At 37.8% G+C, this 18,739-nt stretch overlaps 2 protein-coding genes across 2 annotated transcripts; both read right to left on the bottom strand.

The window, feature by feature from the left end:
* Positions 1–768: 768 nt before the first annotated feature.
* Positions 769–4,986, bottom strand: hpf1 (histone PARylation factor 1). Its single transcript, XM_008417043.3, has 8 exons — positions 4,827–4,986; positions 3,408–3,591; positions 2,497–2,683; positions 2,270–2,368; positions 2,003–2,156; positions 1,538–1,625; positions 1,277–1,449; positions 769–1,095 (listed from the first exon to the last, which is right to left on the bottom strand). Exons 1-8 carry the CDS (start codon positions 4,863–4,865, stop codon positions 961–963), a joined length of 1,059 nt encoding a protein of 352 aa, XP_008415265.1. The 5' UTR covers positions 4,866–4,986; the 3' UTR covers positions 769–960.
* A 740-nt stretch (positions 4,987–5,726) lies between these two features.
* pde5aa (phosphodiesterase 5A, cGMP-specific, a) lies at positions 5,727–18,734 on the bottom strand. The gene is made up of 21 exons (XM_008417030.3): positions 18,653–18,734; positions 17,161–17,433; positions 15,442–16,036; positions 12,867–12,950; positions 12,696–12,773; positions 12,515–12,604; positions 12,278–12,433; positions 12,094–12,161; positions 11,848–11,996; positions 11,476–11,651; positions 11,205–11,255; positions 10,849–10,995; positions 10,612–10,740; positions 9,900–9,994; positions 8,311–8,398; positions 8,097–8,197; positions 7,921–7,998; positions 7,759–7,822; positions 7,597–7,671; positions 7,173–7,256; positions 5,727–6,546 (listed from the first exon to the last, which is right to left on the bottom strand). Exons 2-21 carry the CDS (start codon positions 17,412–17,414, stop codon positions 6,367–6,369), a joined length of 2,742 nt encoding a protein of 913 aa, XP_008415252.2. The 5' UTR covers positions 17,415–17,433; positions 18,653–18,734; the 3' UTR covers positions 5,727–6,366.
* Between the last annotated feature and the right edge of the window lie 5 nt (positions 18,735–18,739).

Consider the following 18,739-nt stretch of genomic DNA (forward strand, 5'->3'; position numbering starts at 1 on the left):
ATTGTTTAATTTATAAAGTTTTTGACAATATTAAACTGGACAGCACAATTATAAACATCTGCAACAAGTTTTTTTTTCCAGATATTTTCCTTTAAACCTAATTAACTTGCAGTCTAGCTTTTATTAAAACCTTCTCTTTACTGCAGCCATCCATAGTTTTATTCAGTCATGGTGGATTGTGAAGTTGGGCAAATGAGGAACCCTTGATTTTTCCACTTGGAACTTCAACTTTTAAATATTTGTTTCTTTTTGAACAGAACATTTCATAATGAAGCATAAAAATATATTAAGGTACCAGTAATTGGTTGCATTCTACAATTTTTTTTTCTAGCCCAATAAATGCATGATAACTCAACTGCCACTTTTGGTGGGAAAATGTACGTTTTCATGCATAGATTGGGAATAAAATTCATAATACACTACAGTAAAATCAGCCGCACATTTGTTCTCTTATGGGTCAAGTTTTTTTTATTGCCGTTTGAAATAAAGTTTAAAATTTTGACAGTTTTTGCACCAAAGCAAAAAGTAAACCCATTAACATAATTCTGATTGCTGTAAAGAACAGGGAGATCTGTTGAGACTATGGGACACTATGGCATCTGCAGCCAGTAATTTTATGGCAGATATGACGCTCATTTTAGCTTTAGCCACTGACAACACTGTCTTCCGTTTCTATTACAATGTATTAAAATAAAATGTCCCTAACCAACATAGACAAATTAGATGAAGTATTCACCTAGCAAGTATAAGATACCAAGAGACAACATCTAAAAATATAAAACGACTTTATTACACATGTAAATTTAACAATATATCACTGAAATGATTCCATAAATGACAGCAGCAACAGAATCACTAAAAAGCATTAACCATGACAAACACCAGTAATCAAATATACATGGCAGGAAAGCTTATAAGAACCAGAATGAGAACTTCTAATGGACTGCTGAGTCTTTTATTTTATTGTGCAGAGAGTTGGTCCAAGTTGTTATGGCTGCGGCTGCTCAGATGGCTCTCCAAAATGTCCCCAAACAAATTCCTTTTCAGCAAGCTGTAGGCCATTGGTAGAAGTTGCTTGACAACCTTATGAAAGTACTGGAGGAAAAAAGGATGGACAAGATTAACAATTGTTTGCACTCCAGGTGTAAAGGCTTAGTGAAATTCAAGCTATTATCTTGTGTCAGAGACATTTTTTTTCAATCCTGAGGTTAATTATCTAAACTGTAAGTAAATTATTACTCCAAGGTTGTAATGGGGTTGGTGTTCTTCAACTCACATGCGATCCATAACAAAAAAGGTCAATTCCAAGTTCGTAGCCCATTCCATAGTCGCATTCATCATTAGCAAACTGAACAAATGTCATCATCTCCTGGATTGGCCCAAAGGCTTTGACACGTTCCTCATCATTCCGAGCTTCTGCAATGGCTTTACAGATCTTCTTGAGACCAGCTAGTAGAAATATGTGTAAAGAAATACATTTAAAAGTTCACATAAAAATATATCAAAGAATTTTTTATTTTTTTTAAAAAAAGGTCACCATCTGTTTCTGGTAGTTCTCTGTATCCTACATCATTCTTGTCCACAGGCACAACAATACCAGCACCATGAAAGGTCTTGGCAACGACCTGCAGTGTTACAGAGAAGGAGATTAATATCTGAGCTCTACTTTAAAGCAAGCTATGTGTAGGTTGTACACATATGGCTTTCGAAGATTGGGAATAACTCATTTATCGTTGTGATGCTTATTTCCTTATAAGAAATCTGAATGAAGGAAAATGGCAAACAGGAATGAATAAGTGAAAGGAAAAGTTTAGAGTAATGAGGCAAAGGAAAAAGAAGGCATGAAAAGGGAAGGAATGAATGAGATCTCAAATAATGGATAAAGAGTGTAAGAAAAGGTTGATGGATGCAGTATTTAGATGATATAAGGAAAAAAGTTTGGAAAAAAAAAAAAGTTTTCCATACTTTTTTAGACGATGAAGGAACCTGGTTTGAGAATCACCTTTCTGTCCCGCTGCTTCATGCCTTTGGTCTTCTGCTCTAAAGAAAATCCCAATGTCTCAGCCTGGTCTCTCAGCTTCGACTCCAGGCTTTCCAAAGCCTCTTCTTCTGCTCTTTTACTATTTCTCTCTTTCTTCTTCCTCAGCAAATGCAGGCTAAAGAGATGCAAGAAAAGTATTTCAAAGACAGAAATAGATATAAAAAAAAACTGTATGAAATCACAATTTTTCCACAGCTGATTATATGGAGAATAATGTGGTTTACTTACTAAACAGCCGCAAAGATGTTATCTCCCATTTGTGTTATGCTGCAGCCCTTCTTGGCATGATTTTCCCCAACAAACGAAGGCAGAGAGTCTGGGCTATCCCTGATGTTTTGACAGTTGAACAATTAAAATAATTACAACTTATTCTACTCATAGGTCTAACTTTAGCCAACATATTAATTTCTGAAAAGCTATGAGACGTTATGTATATATGTATGTATTACGTATACCTGTAGTATCCCATGTGATGCTGGGAATCCTCACTCCCTTTGAGAATTGTCTGAAACTCTGGTGGGTCATAAAAATACCTCCAATGCAGATGAAAGTTGGGCTGAGGATTCTTGGCGTTTCTGTTAGCTCCTGCCAGAATGTCGAAAGGGCCGACCAGCTGGAGACCCAGCGTGTCTTTCACGGCACCTAATCAAAAGTGTGTTGAGACAATCAGCGCAAGATCACAGACAGAGAAGCTAAACTAATTTCTAGTTCTGATATTTTTAAATTTAGACTTGCATAAATACATCATACTGATTTCCTCCCCACTCAAAAAATATGCTCAGGAATTAGCCTCTTTTCAGATCTTTGTTACGGTTTCAATTGTTTGTTGAGCCTTTCAGCTGATTGCGAGGAGTAAAGAACCGATCTAGTTCACGGATTGAAAATACGGCCTGAACTGGAATCTTTAAAATGATTTTGCTTCCAAGTCAGGAGTGTCAAACCCATTTTTGTTTTGGGCCAAATTAATATTATGAATGCTCTTAAAGAGCCAGCTGTGGCAATTTGTTGATTTTGTGTGAATTTCAACAATAATTCTCAAACTGGAGGAACTGATTGATGTAATTTGGCATTAAACAGATAAAAACTGCATTGATTTGATTAATAACATGATATTTAAGCTCATTTAATGTTTAGTCTACAATCAAGACAGCCACATAAAAAGGTCTGGCAGGTCAGATTTGGCTTGTGGGCCTTGAGTGATCCAAGTCGTCATAAAATAATAATAGCTCTGATAGTACAGCAGTACCATTAGTTCCAAAAACCCTGTGGAGAACAACAGGGTCTCTGACAACATCCAGAGACAACGGAGAAGCAAAACAATGGTTTAGCACAAGTATAAACTACTGCATTTAATTACTGCATATACCACAGGGGTTGTCAGGACTGAGCTCCTTGCAGAAGTCCCAGAAGTGGCACAGATCCTCTGGCATGTGAAAACCATACAGCTGAGCCAACTCATCACGTTGCTCTGCGCCGACTCTTGATGATAGCATAGCTTTAGGTTCATCAGCTCGGGCTTTCTTCACCTCTCCATTGGCTGAGCGCGACTCCTAATGAAGAAGCAGAGAAATCCACAATGACATACGTTCACAGTTAAATTAGTTGGATGTGTTTTGTTGCTGTATGGCGTCCAGAACCTTTGAAAACCTTTTCACACTTCAACCACAACATCCAATGAACTTTGGAGGGTTTTTAGGTAACGGATTAACTCACAGTCGTTGAAAAAGGTTTGATGACTCTCTCCTTTTACAAAACATAGAAAATGGAGGTGTGCATTTGAAGAATCTGAAATCAGTTTTTCTTAATATCGGTATTTTTCCCAATATTGGAAAATATTTACAAATTAGATTGTTTTTTGTCATTTGTGAATGTTTATAGAGTGTAGTGGACTATAGAAGGCTGGTGGTCCAGATCATTGTGAGCCTCTGCGAGCCCACACATAACCTACTGAACAGGGGTTATTTTGCATATCCTGTCATCTGCATTGTGTTAGGAGTAAACACCTGGTTGGTCTGCATCATTTCTCTACCTCCAGCCGTCAAAGGTCATTCTAACAATCAGCCTGAATTACATACAGGTGGACTCTGCTTACTAATCAGGTGACGTTTAAAGACAGCGGGGCGCACCGGATTTTAATAAGTATCAACACGAACGTGTTCTACTCGTAAAACCACTTATTATTTCCTTCCATTTTATTATTACTTGCCACTTTGGTTCGTCTTTCACACACAAAAAAATCTAACAAAATACCAGACACTACAGCTTTAACTCTGTAGCCTCTCTGTGCTCAGAGTAGTAAACTGTGATATACCAGATATGTGAACTTCTTAAGAGTTGAGTTGAGAGAAGCCTATGAACACGTCTTAATTCAATTATGTAAAAGTTTTAGCTCGTAACAGACCATTTGTAGTCTTTGATAAATAACATTAACTATGGAAACATCCCCCTACCTCAATCCAACAGGCTAACTGACGAGATTTGCAAGTTAAAAAGGGAGGCTATCTAGTAATTATCAACACGAACAAATGTGAAACAGTGTGTGAAGCACCATTAAAATGACGTGACCAGTGCTGCAGCAGCACTGAGCAGGGAAGCTGCTGCCATGTTGGCTCCCACCGCTGATGCTCACTCAGCGCATCACACACTTCTGCCATTTGCGCTTAATAATAGATGCAGTTTCAGTATTTTTTATTCATAACCAATACGTGTCTTAACCTCGTAAGTCCATCTTCTCAATGGATAGTTAAGATAGCAGTCAAATGTGGTTGAAGGAGGTTAAAATTACCTGATTTGGTTTGGTTTTTCTTTTTGCGCGCCCTGTCATTTTCTTCCTCTTGTCTCTCTGTCGTCGTCTTCTTCTGCAGATTTACCGAAGCAGCAGCAACCTAAGTTAAGTAAACGCAGCGCCCCCAACAGATTGGATCGGGGAGGTACTTTTTCCTCATAAAATATTGCACAGGAATGGAGGATTGCAATAAAGCCGCCGCAGCAGTGAGCGAATTTATTAAAATGTTATAATTTTATATATAATTTTATAATAATTTTGTATATATTTATACAGTTATATCAATAAGTACATCTACTAAAATAAAATAATTAAATAGGATATCTCTAAAAAGTCCAATATATTTTTGTCCGGGATTTGTTTGTGTAGTATCTTGATGCACTTCAGCCTCAGTGCCGTTTTGGTGAAGCTCCTCCAAATTGTTAAATATATTTTGTTTGATAATCCTCTCAAGGCTGCAACTCTCCCCATTGCTAGTGCATCGTCTTGTATCACACCTTTTCCTTCTGTTAAATTTTTGTGAATATGCTTTGATAATTTTTTTTTTTTGAAAAAACACTTCTTTAGCAAAGGCCTTTCCAAATTTACCCTCATTGTGGAGGGTGTCAATGACTGTCTTCTAGACATATGTAAAGTTATAATATCACCAATACCTAACATACAGTATATACATTAAAATGCTTTGTTGAAACTAATGTTATGTAAAACTCAAATTCTAATTATAAAATTATAAAAGTGACCACAAATAAAGGCTTGAAATGAATCTCTACAAAGAATTTCACTTTCTAAAGTAGGAGACAAAACATTGGTAGCTTTTTCTCGACATCCTTATGTTTTGAAGAGTTTTCCATGTTTGTAGATAACGCTTTGCAAACTGATTAATGCCACTCTCTCACCAGCTTCAGTTTGCATCTCTACAAGGTCTTCTGCTTTTATTCTGGGATTGATTTGAACCTTTCACACCAAAATACATTTGTGTCTGGGACAAAGAAACTGTCTCACTCCAAAATAGTATAGTGGCTGCAAATTCATATGGTGTTTATCCTTACATAAAGTTGTTTGACCACAATAATGTGACAGCTTGAGCCAATGGAAATTGTACCAGTGTGAACACGTCTTCAATTCTGTTCATGATATCTTGCCCGATTTCTTCTTATTTCTACATAATTTCACACAAGGAAATTAAAATACACCCAGAAGCATTCCCCCCCGTTACCTCAAATGTTGTGATTTAACTTTGTCAAAGTAATTGTCATCTGGGCTTTCACAATTTTAAAGTGTATCAAAGCACATACAAACTTGTTAATAAAAAATTCTCCCCCTCATTCTGGCATTAGGCGTATAGATAGGTTTTGTAATCCCAACTGACTAAACAAAAAAAAAGCTAGTGCAAACAAAAACAAGTTTATAGATTTCTGTAGGTCAAAATTCAGATGTAGAGGAATAAAAATAAGCCTACTGGCAATGGGTTCCAGATTCATTTTCAGTTCTGATGTGCCCAAAAAATGCTTCAAAACATCATGTGTTTTTTTTCTTTTGGCTATTGTTCTGCTCCTCTTTCTGTCTCTTCCTCTTCACTTCTTTCAGTTTCAAAGTATAAACTGCAGTTGTCTTCAAGCTTTTCTTCCTGTGTGCCTTCAGCAAGATGCAACCAGTTTTTTCTGTTCTTCTTACAAGCATTCACCAAAGGAGAGCAGCTGTCGAATAATTTTGACACAGCCTGAGTTGAACACAGAGAGAAAGGATGAATGGGTAAGTAAAGATTCAATTAGAGTGCAGTAACAAGAGCGTAGAAGATGTTACTTAAATATAGTTCTTCGCAAAAGTTTTCGAACTTATTGAACTATTCTACATTTTGTCAGGATGCAACGAAAATCTTAATCGGAATTTTATGCGACAGGCCGACAATGGTTTACAAACCAATTAGCTCAAACTTTGTGACTGACATGCAAAACGTTTTATGTAAAGGGAAGCTAATGCTACACATCCCCTAAACATTCAGTGCCCACTGTAAGACATTACTGAGGCAGCAGCACGCTGCGGGGATGCTTTTGCAGATAAAGGCAGGAAGGCTGACGGGAAGAAGGATGGAGCTAGATACAATATATTCTTGAGGGAAATCCGTCAGCGGCTGCATAAAACTTCAGACTAGGCCAGCCAGAGGTTACCCTTCCATCCAAACAACTAAAAAACACACACCCACAGCTACAATTTTATTAAATTTGCTACTTGGTTTGATCTATTGCATCATCTTCTAATAAAATCAATTGAAATTTGTAGTTACAATATGGCTCAAACTAAAACAAAAATGTTTAAAAGCTATGAAAACTTGAGCAAAGCTCAAACCTTGTACAGAGGGAAGCAGATCTCATCGATGTATTCAACCTGCATGTATGGCAGACGGGTACTGTTTTCTCTGTCCATTACGTCCTAATGAGGAAGAAGTTAAAACAGCTTCTAATATGGATGTATTCATTTAGAAATGTAAGAATACACCCATATTTCATCAGAAAAACAAAATCAAAATACAATAAAAATCCTTTCAACTCAGTTTTGTCTAAAGCGCAGTCACCATGTTGTCAGTTTACTATACTATAACTCAGTTTTGTCTAAAGCGCAGTCACCATGTTGTCAGTTTACTATACTATCTCATAAATAACTGTTTAACAGATTGTACCACAAAACAATGCAAAAAATTTGTCAAGCTTTGTTAGCAATATCTGTATTACAGTATTACTGTACCAGAAACTCCTGATGAATTGCAACTTACAATAGGTTTGGTTTTAAACTCCTCTCTCTCTTTGTCCCCTTGAGCAAAGAACTCCATGGCAACAAGGTTGGCAATCTGAAAGGAGAAGAAATGAAGGTTAAAGCAAGTAGTAGATCAAAAAGACTGTGCTTGTTTAGGTAATCAGAATTTTCTGAGACCTACCCTTTTTTGCTCGGGCCAAGGCTTTGTGATAGCAGATAGATCACTAGCTGTCATCAGCATTGATCTGTCAGGTAAATTAATAACATAAAAGACAACTCTTCACTCTCTTTTACTATACACGTAGTTATAAATGACTCTCAGATGAATTATCTTCACTCTCACCTCAGCAAATCTCTTTGTTTCTCACTCCTCCAGTTCACCCTGCTTTTCTCAGCAAGAGAAAAAAATTCTCCTCTTCTTCTACAAATAGCACAGTAAACGAATTTATGAGGGGTTAGAATTATTGTTATGCAAGTGCTGGACCTCTTCCTACTTTGACAATTTTTTTCCAAACATACTGCATGTAGATGTTAAGATTAGTAGCAAGGATTGCCCTTTTGATCATGGTCAGTACAGCTCTGTGGTCCTCATCTGATAAGTTGCTGAGGATCTGGCTCCCCTAGAAGAGAATCAGAGAGAGACTAAGAGAGGAAGACAAATAACTTAAAAAGAGACAACTAAAAAGTTTGAGGAAATAATAAAAAAATCCAAAACAAGGAGATCAAATTTTACGGTGTTATTCAGAATGAAGATGCACAGGTTGTAGTGGTGGTTCTCTAAAGAGGAGTGACCGTACAACTGAGCTAAAGGCTGCTGAGACCTACAAGACAGAAAGATCCCAGCGTAAAATGCTTTGCAAAACTATCCAGATTCTTTAAACGTTTTCACATTTTGTCATGTGATAGACCAACACAAAGTAGTGCACAATGGTGAAGTGGAGAGAAAGGATACACATTGTTTTGGCAATTCAGTATTGATGGAAGGTGAGATCTTCTGGACCGGTCTTTAATCTTTTGCAGGGTCCAACAAGTTTTCTCAAAAATGCATTTCTCAGCTCAGGCTGAGAAAAAAACTAGGATGCCCATTTCCCTAATTGCTAGTTTTATCACTTTAATTAAAAAAACTTAATTGAGATGCTTCTTATAGGCGTCAACAAGTGTTTGACATTGGTCTAAGGTCAGCTTATTCTGTTCCTCACTTCCAGCTGAGAGATGTTTGAGAAGTCTCTTGCATGTACAGTTTGTTTTCCATCTCCCAACATCTCAATGAAATCAAGACCTGGAGTTCATCTTAGACCATAAATTTCCATTTTATAATTTCGAGCCAGCCTTTTATACATGTTCAGGTATGTTTTCTGTCATTGTCATGTTGCATGACCAGGTTCAGTCACACCTTTAATTTTTCTACAGATCTTCTCGCATTTATCTTAAGCACCATCTGATATGTGGTAGAATTCCATTATGTTGAGCTGACCGAGTCCTGCTGCAGCAAAGCATTCCCATATCATGACACCACCACGTCTATGGTGGCGTCTTCACTGTTGGTATGCAGTTCTTTTTGTGGCATGCTGATTTTTGTTTAGTCTGCCGTCCAATAAGACAGAGAACGTAATTCCATAAATACTGATCTTTGGCTACATTCTCTGGATTTCATACAATTGCATATCATTAACAGCAAGCATTAGAGCAGTGTAACGTGGTCTTATGACAAAATTTTGGAGTTTTTCTTTGATTTATTTTAGAATCATGGAGTGTGACACAAGGTGAACATGTACCAGATTGCATAAACTCTGGCCTAAGCAGCCAGACCAGGGCATGTTGACAGTTGTTTTGTAGACTATATTCCATGTCTTGGCTTTAGATGACAGACTGAACAGTCGTCCATAGAAGGTTGAACTTTGGACAGTGTTTTTAAGCTTCTAACAACTTTCTCTCTGGGTTGTCTGTTGTGTTCCTTGGTCTCCACGATGCTTCTCACTAATGTTCTCAAACAAACTTCATTGGCTGCACAATATCTTATTTATGGCTATCAGGGAACATGGTGATCAATGCAAATGCTCACCACTGTTTTCAGATTTGCATTTATGATTTAGAATATATAGATTTATGTAGATTTTTTAAATAGGGAAACTTGCAATCATTTCTCTTCCACAATTTTTGCTCTAATTTGTGTTGGTCATCATCACATCAAATTCCAATAAAATATATTCAATTTTGTAGAAATAATATAACAAAATGTGAAAGTGTTTAAGAAGTATTAGTATTTATGACATATCACTGCTTATTTGAAAAAGAAATTATGCGTTGAATGAAAAAGTTTACCTTTCTATGTAGGAGTTGCTAACTCCTCTGTGGTCGATGTCGTGGTTCAGGGTGGCTATCATCAATGCTAAGATCTCCAGCCGAGAAAAAATTTTCTGAGACACAAAGAAATTAAAAGGAAGGTTTAAAGACCAAAATAATTGAGTATAATCAGCTTCATTTTTCTTGTCCTATGTATGAGAAAATATTTTCTTTTTTATGTTTGAGCCAATCTCTGTGTGTAGTCTGTATACATTTTGATCAAATCAGATGAGCAAAAACATACATAGAGTTGTTTTATTTATTTTATTTACATTAGACTACCTGCCCATACCCCCCAGAAACTCCCTGCCATTTCCAGCTGTCTATATCTGCTTCTTATTATTGTAAATCAATAATAACTGCATTAAATATTTGTTTATTGAAGAAATGATCCAAAAATTTTAATATTTAGATGCTCTTCAAACAATAGAAATAAAGTAGAAGAAAAAAAAATCAGACAAAGCCGGATCTGTTATTCACCCAGATTTATGTTCAAAATGGCTATTATTCTCCTGATGGTAAACTCTGACAGTCAAAGTTTACAATTAGTCAAAAGACTGACTGTGGATACAGTGACTATCATTCAATGTAATAAATAATCTTTTAACTTCATGTGTACACACACTATTGTACGTATAAAAATACCCTCCATATTTATTAGTCTACAGGTGTGACTCATACATTCACTCACCGGTAGCTGATCTGTTGCCATGAGCATAGCAAACATACTTTGAGCAGTGCTCAGTGCATGGCTCCAGTTGTGATAAGGAACGTGGCTCCTGTAGCCACGTCTCACAGTGAGGACCCATTGACAAAGGCTCTATACAGGAAAGAAAGGTGACTGACAGATTGGTATTATGGCGTAGAGAGAAGGAAATCTGCTTTACAAATTAAGCTTGCTTTAATAGAAACAAAGCAGATCAGATACCTTGTAATCAATGTTGAAGTCCTGCACTAAATTCAGGTCCAGAAACATTCGAACTGTGGCCTGAGTGGTGGCGTCTTCTGGTAGGCCAAAATCAGAGAAATGGAAGTCCAAAATATTCAGTGATTCTGCTGGTGGGATTGTGGTCTCCTGCAAAACCAACACCATCATCACCACCACACGCAAACAAACAAATGTGCATTTTATTTTTGTAATCAAAAAACATTGCTTAACAGCCAGAGGGGAGTGTTTTTGTCAGGTGTAGGGTTTTTTTTGTAAATATCATCAGTCAACATGTAGATTCTACTTTGAAAGGAAGAAAGAATAGAGCAAACAACCAAACAAAAAAATGAAATCACCTGCAGTGCCTTAATGTCCTCTTCTGCTGCAGTGAGGTGGTAGGCAAGAACCTGCAAGTTTAACATTCATATAAGTAAATTTAAACATTTATAAACAAAGTAAGACACATGCTTTTCTAATACTCTGAACCACAATTAAAAAACATTCATATTTCACATCATGAAGAGAGGCAACAATGCCAAAAACTACACCTCTGTATGGCAAATTTATGGATTAATCTGAGCACATTTACTGTACTCTCCAGGGTAAAGTTAGGGATAACCCTCCTACCTCTTCTGTAACCTCTATGCTGGCCCTCCTCACTTTAGTGATCTGGACAGCTTGAGCGTACTGCAAGGCCAGACCACAGTACACAGCCAGATCCTCCAGGAGTCGCTCATCGTATCGATTAAAGGGTTCCAGTTCATCTGAGTCTCTGGTCCGTTTGTTCATGAGCTGGCACACAGCTTAATGACAGAAAAACAGACACTGAGCAACTCAGGGTGTTTAATAGTGTTCAGTCTTTAGCAGAAATAAAGACATGTATTTTTATTTCTGTTTTTTGTTCATTTTTTGATCAAACTATACTTCAAACTTTGATCATCCCTCGAAAATCATTTTAAATAAAAGTAAGTGATACATATATAAAATCAAGAAACTTACCAATAGCATTTTCTGACCTTTCATTTCTCACAGGGCAGCAGACGATACTCCTCTCTGATTCAACAGTGCTCTTTGCCATATTAACAGTTTCTGTAGCCCTCATTGTTTCACAAGCATGTGACAGATCTATAGCACTGATGTCATGCTCCCTAAAAAATAATATAGACATATGATTTTTTTTTAAACAGAAAATCTAAAAATGAAAAATGTTAATTGTCAAGAGGTCTCATTGTCTGTAGGACATACCTTCTGTAGATTTGGCAAGTTGATCCAAGCTCTTCACACTCCAAGTGTATCACACATGAGAATATGATCTATGGTAAAAGCCAGAAAGCAGCAGAAAATACAATGTTGTATATAATACAAACCTGACATGTAGAACTCAAACAACTAATAAAATGCTAAATATGATGTTAATTAGAAGATCAACCTGATCATCCTTTGTGACTGAGGTTTGGTCACTGGGGATGAAGATAGTGCAGTATTGAGCATGCGTGAAAGGCATGATTGTGGCGGCCATCTTGCTCAACAGAACCTTGAAAGAATGATGCTCCCTTGATAACACCTGTGCCATTTCTATCAGAGCCTAAGAGACACACAGATATACAGTATGCATGAACATTGAGGGATTTATTATGTGGACACACAACAGATGTCATGTTGCTACCTGGCTGCGCTTAGCCTCTTGTCTTGAACTCTCATACAGCTGGATGTTTTCCAGAACCATCCCCAATACATCCATATGATTGGACACTACCTGAGTAATAAAATTTAATACACAGTTTTTCCCAGGCAGGAATTGATACATATTCTAACAAAGACTCTCATCCACTGGTTCCATTTCTCACCTTTTCATCCATGGAGGTAAAAGCAGGATGGCAATCACAGCCTTTTCTTTTGTTGATCATTACCACCACACCCAACACCTAAAAAACAAATCACATAACTCATTGTTATGCAGTATCGATAGAACTTCAAGTGCAAAATCAATACACAAATAGAACTGTGATGAATGTTACCTCTCGCCTGTGGTTCTTGATAGGAACACTCAAAACCGTCCTAATCTTTAAGCACTGTTTACTGTCTACTTTGAACCTGGGATCCTGCAGAAGTAAACAAATACAACAAGTCTTACAATATTATTTCCGAGGGTCTCACTTATTTTAAAAATATATGCATGTAAGACAGGTACAGAAAAACTGCATGTGTTAGATATTTGTGTAATTTGGCAACAGAATATATTACTTATTAACCAATCTCTATGCAGAAACATTTTGACAGTATGCAGGCACATTGAGCCTTGCAAAAGGATTTGTTCACTTTGAACACTTAACAACCAGAAGCCTTGAGGGATTTAACTTGAATTTTATCTCGGAGACAAACACAAAGAATCATGCTTCAGGGAGTTGTACAACTTCTCTGTACATCTCTATATAGAGAAGCTGTACATAGTCGATGGGGAGTGGGTTAGGGTTAGTCAGCGTCGGGCCAGGGGGTGGGGCCAATGACCGGGCCTGTCACGTGTATCGCCTGTGCTGCTGGAAACTGTTGAGCTGGGGGCGGGGGGTCTCGTTGGATTTTTACCCAGGAAGCACATTGGCTAAACCGTGAGTCAAACAGCCACTGGCACTGACTACTATATATCCCATTGAGGGACAATAACTTTAACATTACGTACACCTTTCTGAACAGGTGAGGGCGCACTTTCTCCGTTTATAATTACACATTAAAGCGACTTGAAACCATTTCTCCCTCCCTGGCACCTCCAGCTGCCCCCATAGCTCCGCACCTGGGGAGTGGCACATACTGGGCAAACCTTGAAGTAAACCTGTTACAGGCTGCAGAACGCTTAAGATGTTACAAGCTTTTGGCTGTATGCCTTGAACATACAGCCAGAAGCCATGGTAAAATGGTTTAGATTAAACCATATTCTTCCACTAGAATAGAACAGGGTTCCTAAATATAATTGAAACCATTTGGCAAAGCTTAAAAATGGATATTCACATATACTCTATCTCATCTGGCTGAGATTGAGTTATTTTGGTAAAGGTAAACGCAAACAAATATTGACTCAAAAGGAATTAATACAAATGCACACCCTACCTTTCATATTGTATCTAAAACAAAAAATATGAAAATCATAGATCAATAACTGGAATAGCTGGAATTGCTAGAATACCTTTCCTATCCGTCCTAACCGAGGATTACCTGTGTTCTAACTGTACCAGGAAATAACTCTCATCCCTAATGACATTGGCCGAAAAGACGAGGGCTGCAGAGGGCATCAGCTGTAAGCCTTTTAGTGGCCTCTGCCACCTTTACTCCTGGTGCAGGTCAGTGCCAGTGCAAATATCATCAAGTAAATCATGCATTTTACTGCATCACTGCAGGTTTTTGGGAGAGACTGTCCGATTGGTTCCTAAACCCTCTTCATGTGTAGTTATTACACTGAACTTCAAATGTATGCCAGTATTATTTTTTATAGTGTTTGGTTTACAGAAAAGGAAAGTACAGCATCTATTTTGTTCACATATTTATTGGGCGCCGCTTTAAGTGAATGTTTGGGTGAATAAACCCGGTTAAAGCCAAAAGGTGCCACGTTGAAAGCACAGCATAATTGCTAATTACTTCAGCTTAGCAAACCACTTTATCAGTAGACTAAGTCTAAAAGGATTAAAAGCAGCAACTCCATCTGGGATTTTGTGACTTGCTTCCCACTAGCCATGAGACGACCATGTTGTCAAACATGCCGCTAAACCAGAAGACACATGAGGCTAACTCTTTATGATCTTAATAAATAGGGTGAATTCAAATTTTAAGTCTTTAACTCCTAAATAAGAATATTCCACTTTATGTCACATGGAAAACAAACTTCAATAAGATTTTGTGTGATAGATTAACCCAAAGTGGTGTACAATTGGGGAGTGTAAGGAAATGAAATGCTTTATATATATATGTATATAATTTCTTTACTAATAAAAATAAAATATATGCGTTTGTACATAGTGCATTTGAGTAAATAATTTAAAGAACCACCTTTTGCTGAAATTTCACCTTCAAAATGTATATTGTATGTTTTTACCATTGTTGCACATAAAAAGTTGAAACTCAGTCTATGAACAATTAAGTTGATAAATGATTTAGTCAAAGTTTGGATTTTTAACATTCATGGGATCAATAAAGTATTTTTGATCTCATTCCATTGTAGCTCCGGATGAATACTTGTTCTGCTGGAACAGTGATTAGTGGACACTACAGAATATTTTTCTATGAGTGCCCTGTATTTAGCTGCATTCAACTTTTCATTACCAATGATCAGCTTCCAAATCCCAGCTGAAAAAAAAAGATCCTAAGCATGATTCTGCCACCACCATGTTTCATAGAGGGGGTGTTGTGTTAAGTGTTACGGTCAGTGATACTTTTTCACAACACAGTAATTGAAAAAGTACATTTTTTGGTCTTATCTGAAAAACCTGCTTCTTCCACGTGTTTTCCTTGTGGTAAGCTGTTATGTTTTCACAGTGCAACATGACCAAATCTGAAAACGTTTGGAGGTACAGAAACCTTCGCAAGGTACAATGCAAAATAAAATACCTTCTGAGCATCTCTCAGGTTTATTGGCGAACCTGTGGCCAAAACCAGCTCCATGACACCCTGCAGTATTTTCTGATGTGCCTGGCTGCACCCATTTGCTGTCAAGGATATCACTTCCTCTAAATCACTTTCTCCACTGTAGGCCTTTCTCACAAGGGAAAGGGCACCACCCTCAGCAGCCAGCAGCTCCCCAGCATGGTTGAGAGCTCCCTGGCAGAGCTCTGCCACAGATCCCATCCATCTCAGTCCTCCTCCCAGGAGCCCTATCATCCATGGGCAGCCTTCTCCGAGGCCACAGGACACACTCTTCAGATCAACTGTAGGCTGAATATAAGGAGCAAAAGGCAACTTGTTGGAGCAAAGACAAATGGGAGGACAGGGAGAAACTGGAGGCCGTAAGGAACAATCCGTCTTATCAGGAGCACTGAGGATTGAAGTAACGGGAACAGACGTTCTGTGGTGAGGAGCCATCATTAGCGGGTCATGGAGGTCATGAGAAACTTGGCAGTCACATTTGTCCTTGTGGGAGATGATGTCCAGGTTTCCCATGCTCTTCAGAAACCTTGGTGTCATATCTGCCTGAGGATCACTGATCCTGAAATCAAAGACAGGAAGACAAGTAATGATAACCAACCGAGGCACAGCTGCTAGTGAACAGTGGCTGATTCAGGAGCTGCACAGAAGGCTGGAGCCTCTTGTGCTGAGCATAGTTTAAGAAATAGGAAAAAGATAACATTGCTCCAATGATGCTGACGTAGTGTGCTCCAATGATGCTGACGTAGTGAAATGAATGAATGAATGAATCAATCAATCATTTAAATCAATCAAAATCAATTTGATTAATGATCATTAATTGATTAACCCTAACAAGGTAGGTCCCTACTTTGTTAAAGAGTAGGGGAAACCTACTTTTGATAACAAGTAGGGTTTTCCAAATATTACCTTCTGAACAGACATTTCAAAAATAGTATGACAACAGAATATGCCATTTTTCTGGTGCTTTGAGTCATAAACACAAAATAAACAAACAAAAGCTTTCCTTTTCCATTTTTTTTTTATATTGGCACTATGTATTGGTCAAATGACATAGTTTCATTTTGTTCTATTTGTATTGAGAGAGAGAGAGAAAAAAGAAATTTTCAAGGTTGAAAAAACAAAATAGGGTCACCTAAAGTCTGAGTTCCAAGAGGGATATTTTTGACTCCTCACATCAGTGCTGACCTTAAAAATCCAAAATGGCTGACTTGCAATTAAACTTTTTCACAGTTGCAGTCATAATTATTTCCTTTTTTTCCGACTATGCTAAATTTCTAATTGAATCTCTCCAACACAGTATTATAATGTGTTAATATTAACAGACCGCTTACCAAGTTTAAAAGTACAACAGGGAGAGAAATGCCCAGTTTTTCTTGTTTCTGATAAAATACAAAACCTTTTCTATAGTCATTAGTAGCGGAATGTGTGTCACTGTGCGTCGGGTTGGAGCAGAAAGAGCTCAAGACCAGCTGAGCCAGAACAGACACTGGCTGGGAAAAACCGAGAGAAACACAATGTTTTTTAAAGAAAAATCGAATTTTGCACCCTTTTCTTTTGAGAAAACGTTCAGCTTTCAACAATAAAGCAAAATCCATATTTTTGTATACGCGTGTGAATGTTAAGGGACATTGAATTTAATATTTTAAAAGTTAACATTTACACTCAGCCGTCAGAGAAACTTACACTGATGCTCTGCGTGAAAAGTACGCGCTGGTAAAATCCGAGTGGTCATCCAGCCACGCTCCGTCGCTTGATATTTCACCTCCTAATTTCACTTTTCTCGCTTTGGAGCGGGGGCTCCACAGGGGGGAAGAGAGCCATCCTGCCCCTTGAACGGAAAGAGACTGTGTCGCTTCTGTCCTGCGGAAAGAACTTTCAGGACCAGCAACTTCCGAAGCCGGCAGAGAAGCACCGGGAGTCCCGCTGTCAGGCTCCATGGACTCCTTCGCTTCAGAGCTTCTCCCACGAACATGAAAGAGAAACAAATGGGAAACACCGGGTAAGCTAAGTGATAAGATTAATGACGTGTCAGGACAGGGTGATCTCTGAAGGTAATCTCCTGACCTTAATTTAACCGGTCTGGCCCCATAGGTTTTAGATACTTGGAGCCTATTTAAACCTCAGCGCAGAAAGAAATAAATTGATTTAGAGCTGATGGCTTTGGTTCAATAGGAATTATCATTCTATTTTAGCCAGAACTCGCTGAACAGGCTTCGAATCTTCTGCTAGCTAAAGCTAAAGGCAATGCCAATATAACCAATATTACCTTTCCCTTAAGTTGTGACCCAAAATAACATTTGTTGCAGTATATTATGATCACCAATAAAAATAACTACAAAATTAGATTGAAAACATAAAAGAAAGTAGAATTTGCATATGCTAAGTATGTCCTCATGCACAAAATCTGATCTTTGTACTAAAAAAAAAAACACTTATCAAACCACGATTTAAAACACCAGTCAGACTTGCTGGTACTAAAATAACATCACATTGTGCTGCGATCTCTTATGTACAGGTTCATGGGGAGGCTTTGTGTCTCTACAAACAACATTATCTTGTCACTAACAGATATCTCACAGAGTTCAGTTAGGTGTAAGTCCAAGATGTGGACTCACTGGCGATGTAGCCTTTTGGCAACTCAGTGACTTGCTTTTGTGCTTGCTGTATTTAAATGTTTTATTACTGTGTTTTATTATTTTAGTATTGTTTTTCTTTTTTAGATCTTCACACTATGGACCTATTCTGCGTCTTTAATAAAGTTGATTGAAGGGTGAGGTAGGCTATAGCTAAGTATATATTTAAATTTTTTTGTAGGAGTCTGGTATTCCCTGTACAATGTTTCATTCTCCATTAAGAGATGCTTGTCTTGTCAGAAACCAGCTCCTATGATGAAAGCATTGTACTTCTAATATCATCGGGATGGTGTGCAAAATAAACTAAATTAAATACAAAAGTATCTTCAGACCCAGGAGGGTTAACGTACATTTTTCAAACTTTCTGGGTGATCTTTTTCAGCTTTCAGCTGCCTTTACTCATTTGGGACCTAAAAACCAACCAACAAATGTAAATCATTATTCTCTTTAAATGGACCAATTGTGTAAATCAAATCTATGATGATAAAACCCCCTTATAATAATCCTCATCTTACTCAAAACGCTACATATAAAGCACTCACCAGTAAACGGCTCCCCCTGCTGGCCAACTGCTCTCCCCACCACCTGCAGTGGGCGGATCCACTGGTGACAGCTGTGCTGTGATAGGC

This window comes from Poecilia reticulata, chromosome 1 (assembly GCF_904066995.2).
Source record: "Poecilia reticulata chromosome 1, P_reticulata-male-v2, whole genome shotgun sequence".
Lineage (NCBI taxonomy): Eukaryota > Metazoa > Chordata > Actinopteri > Cyprinodontiformes > Poeciliidae > Poecilia > Poecilia reticulata.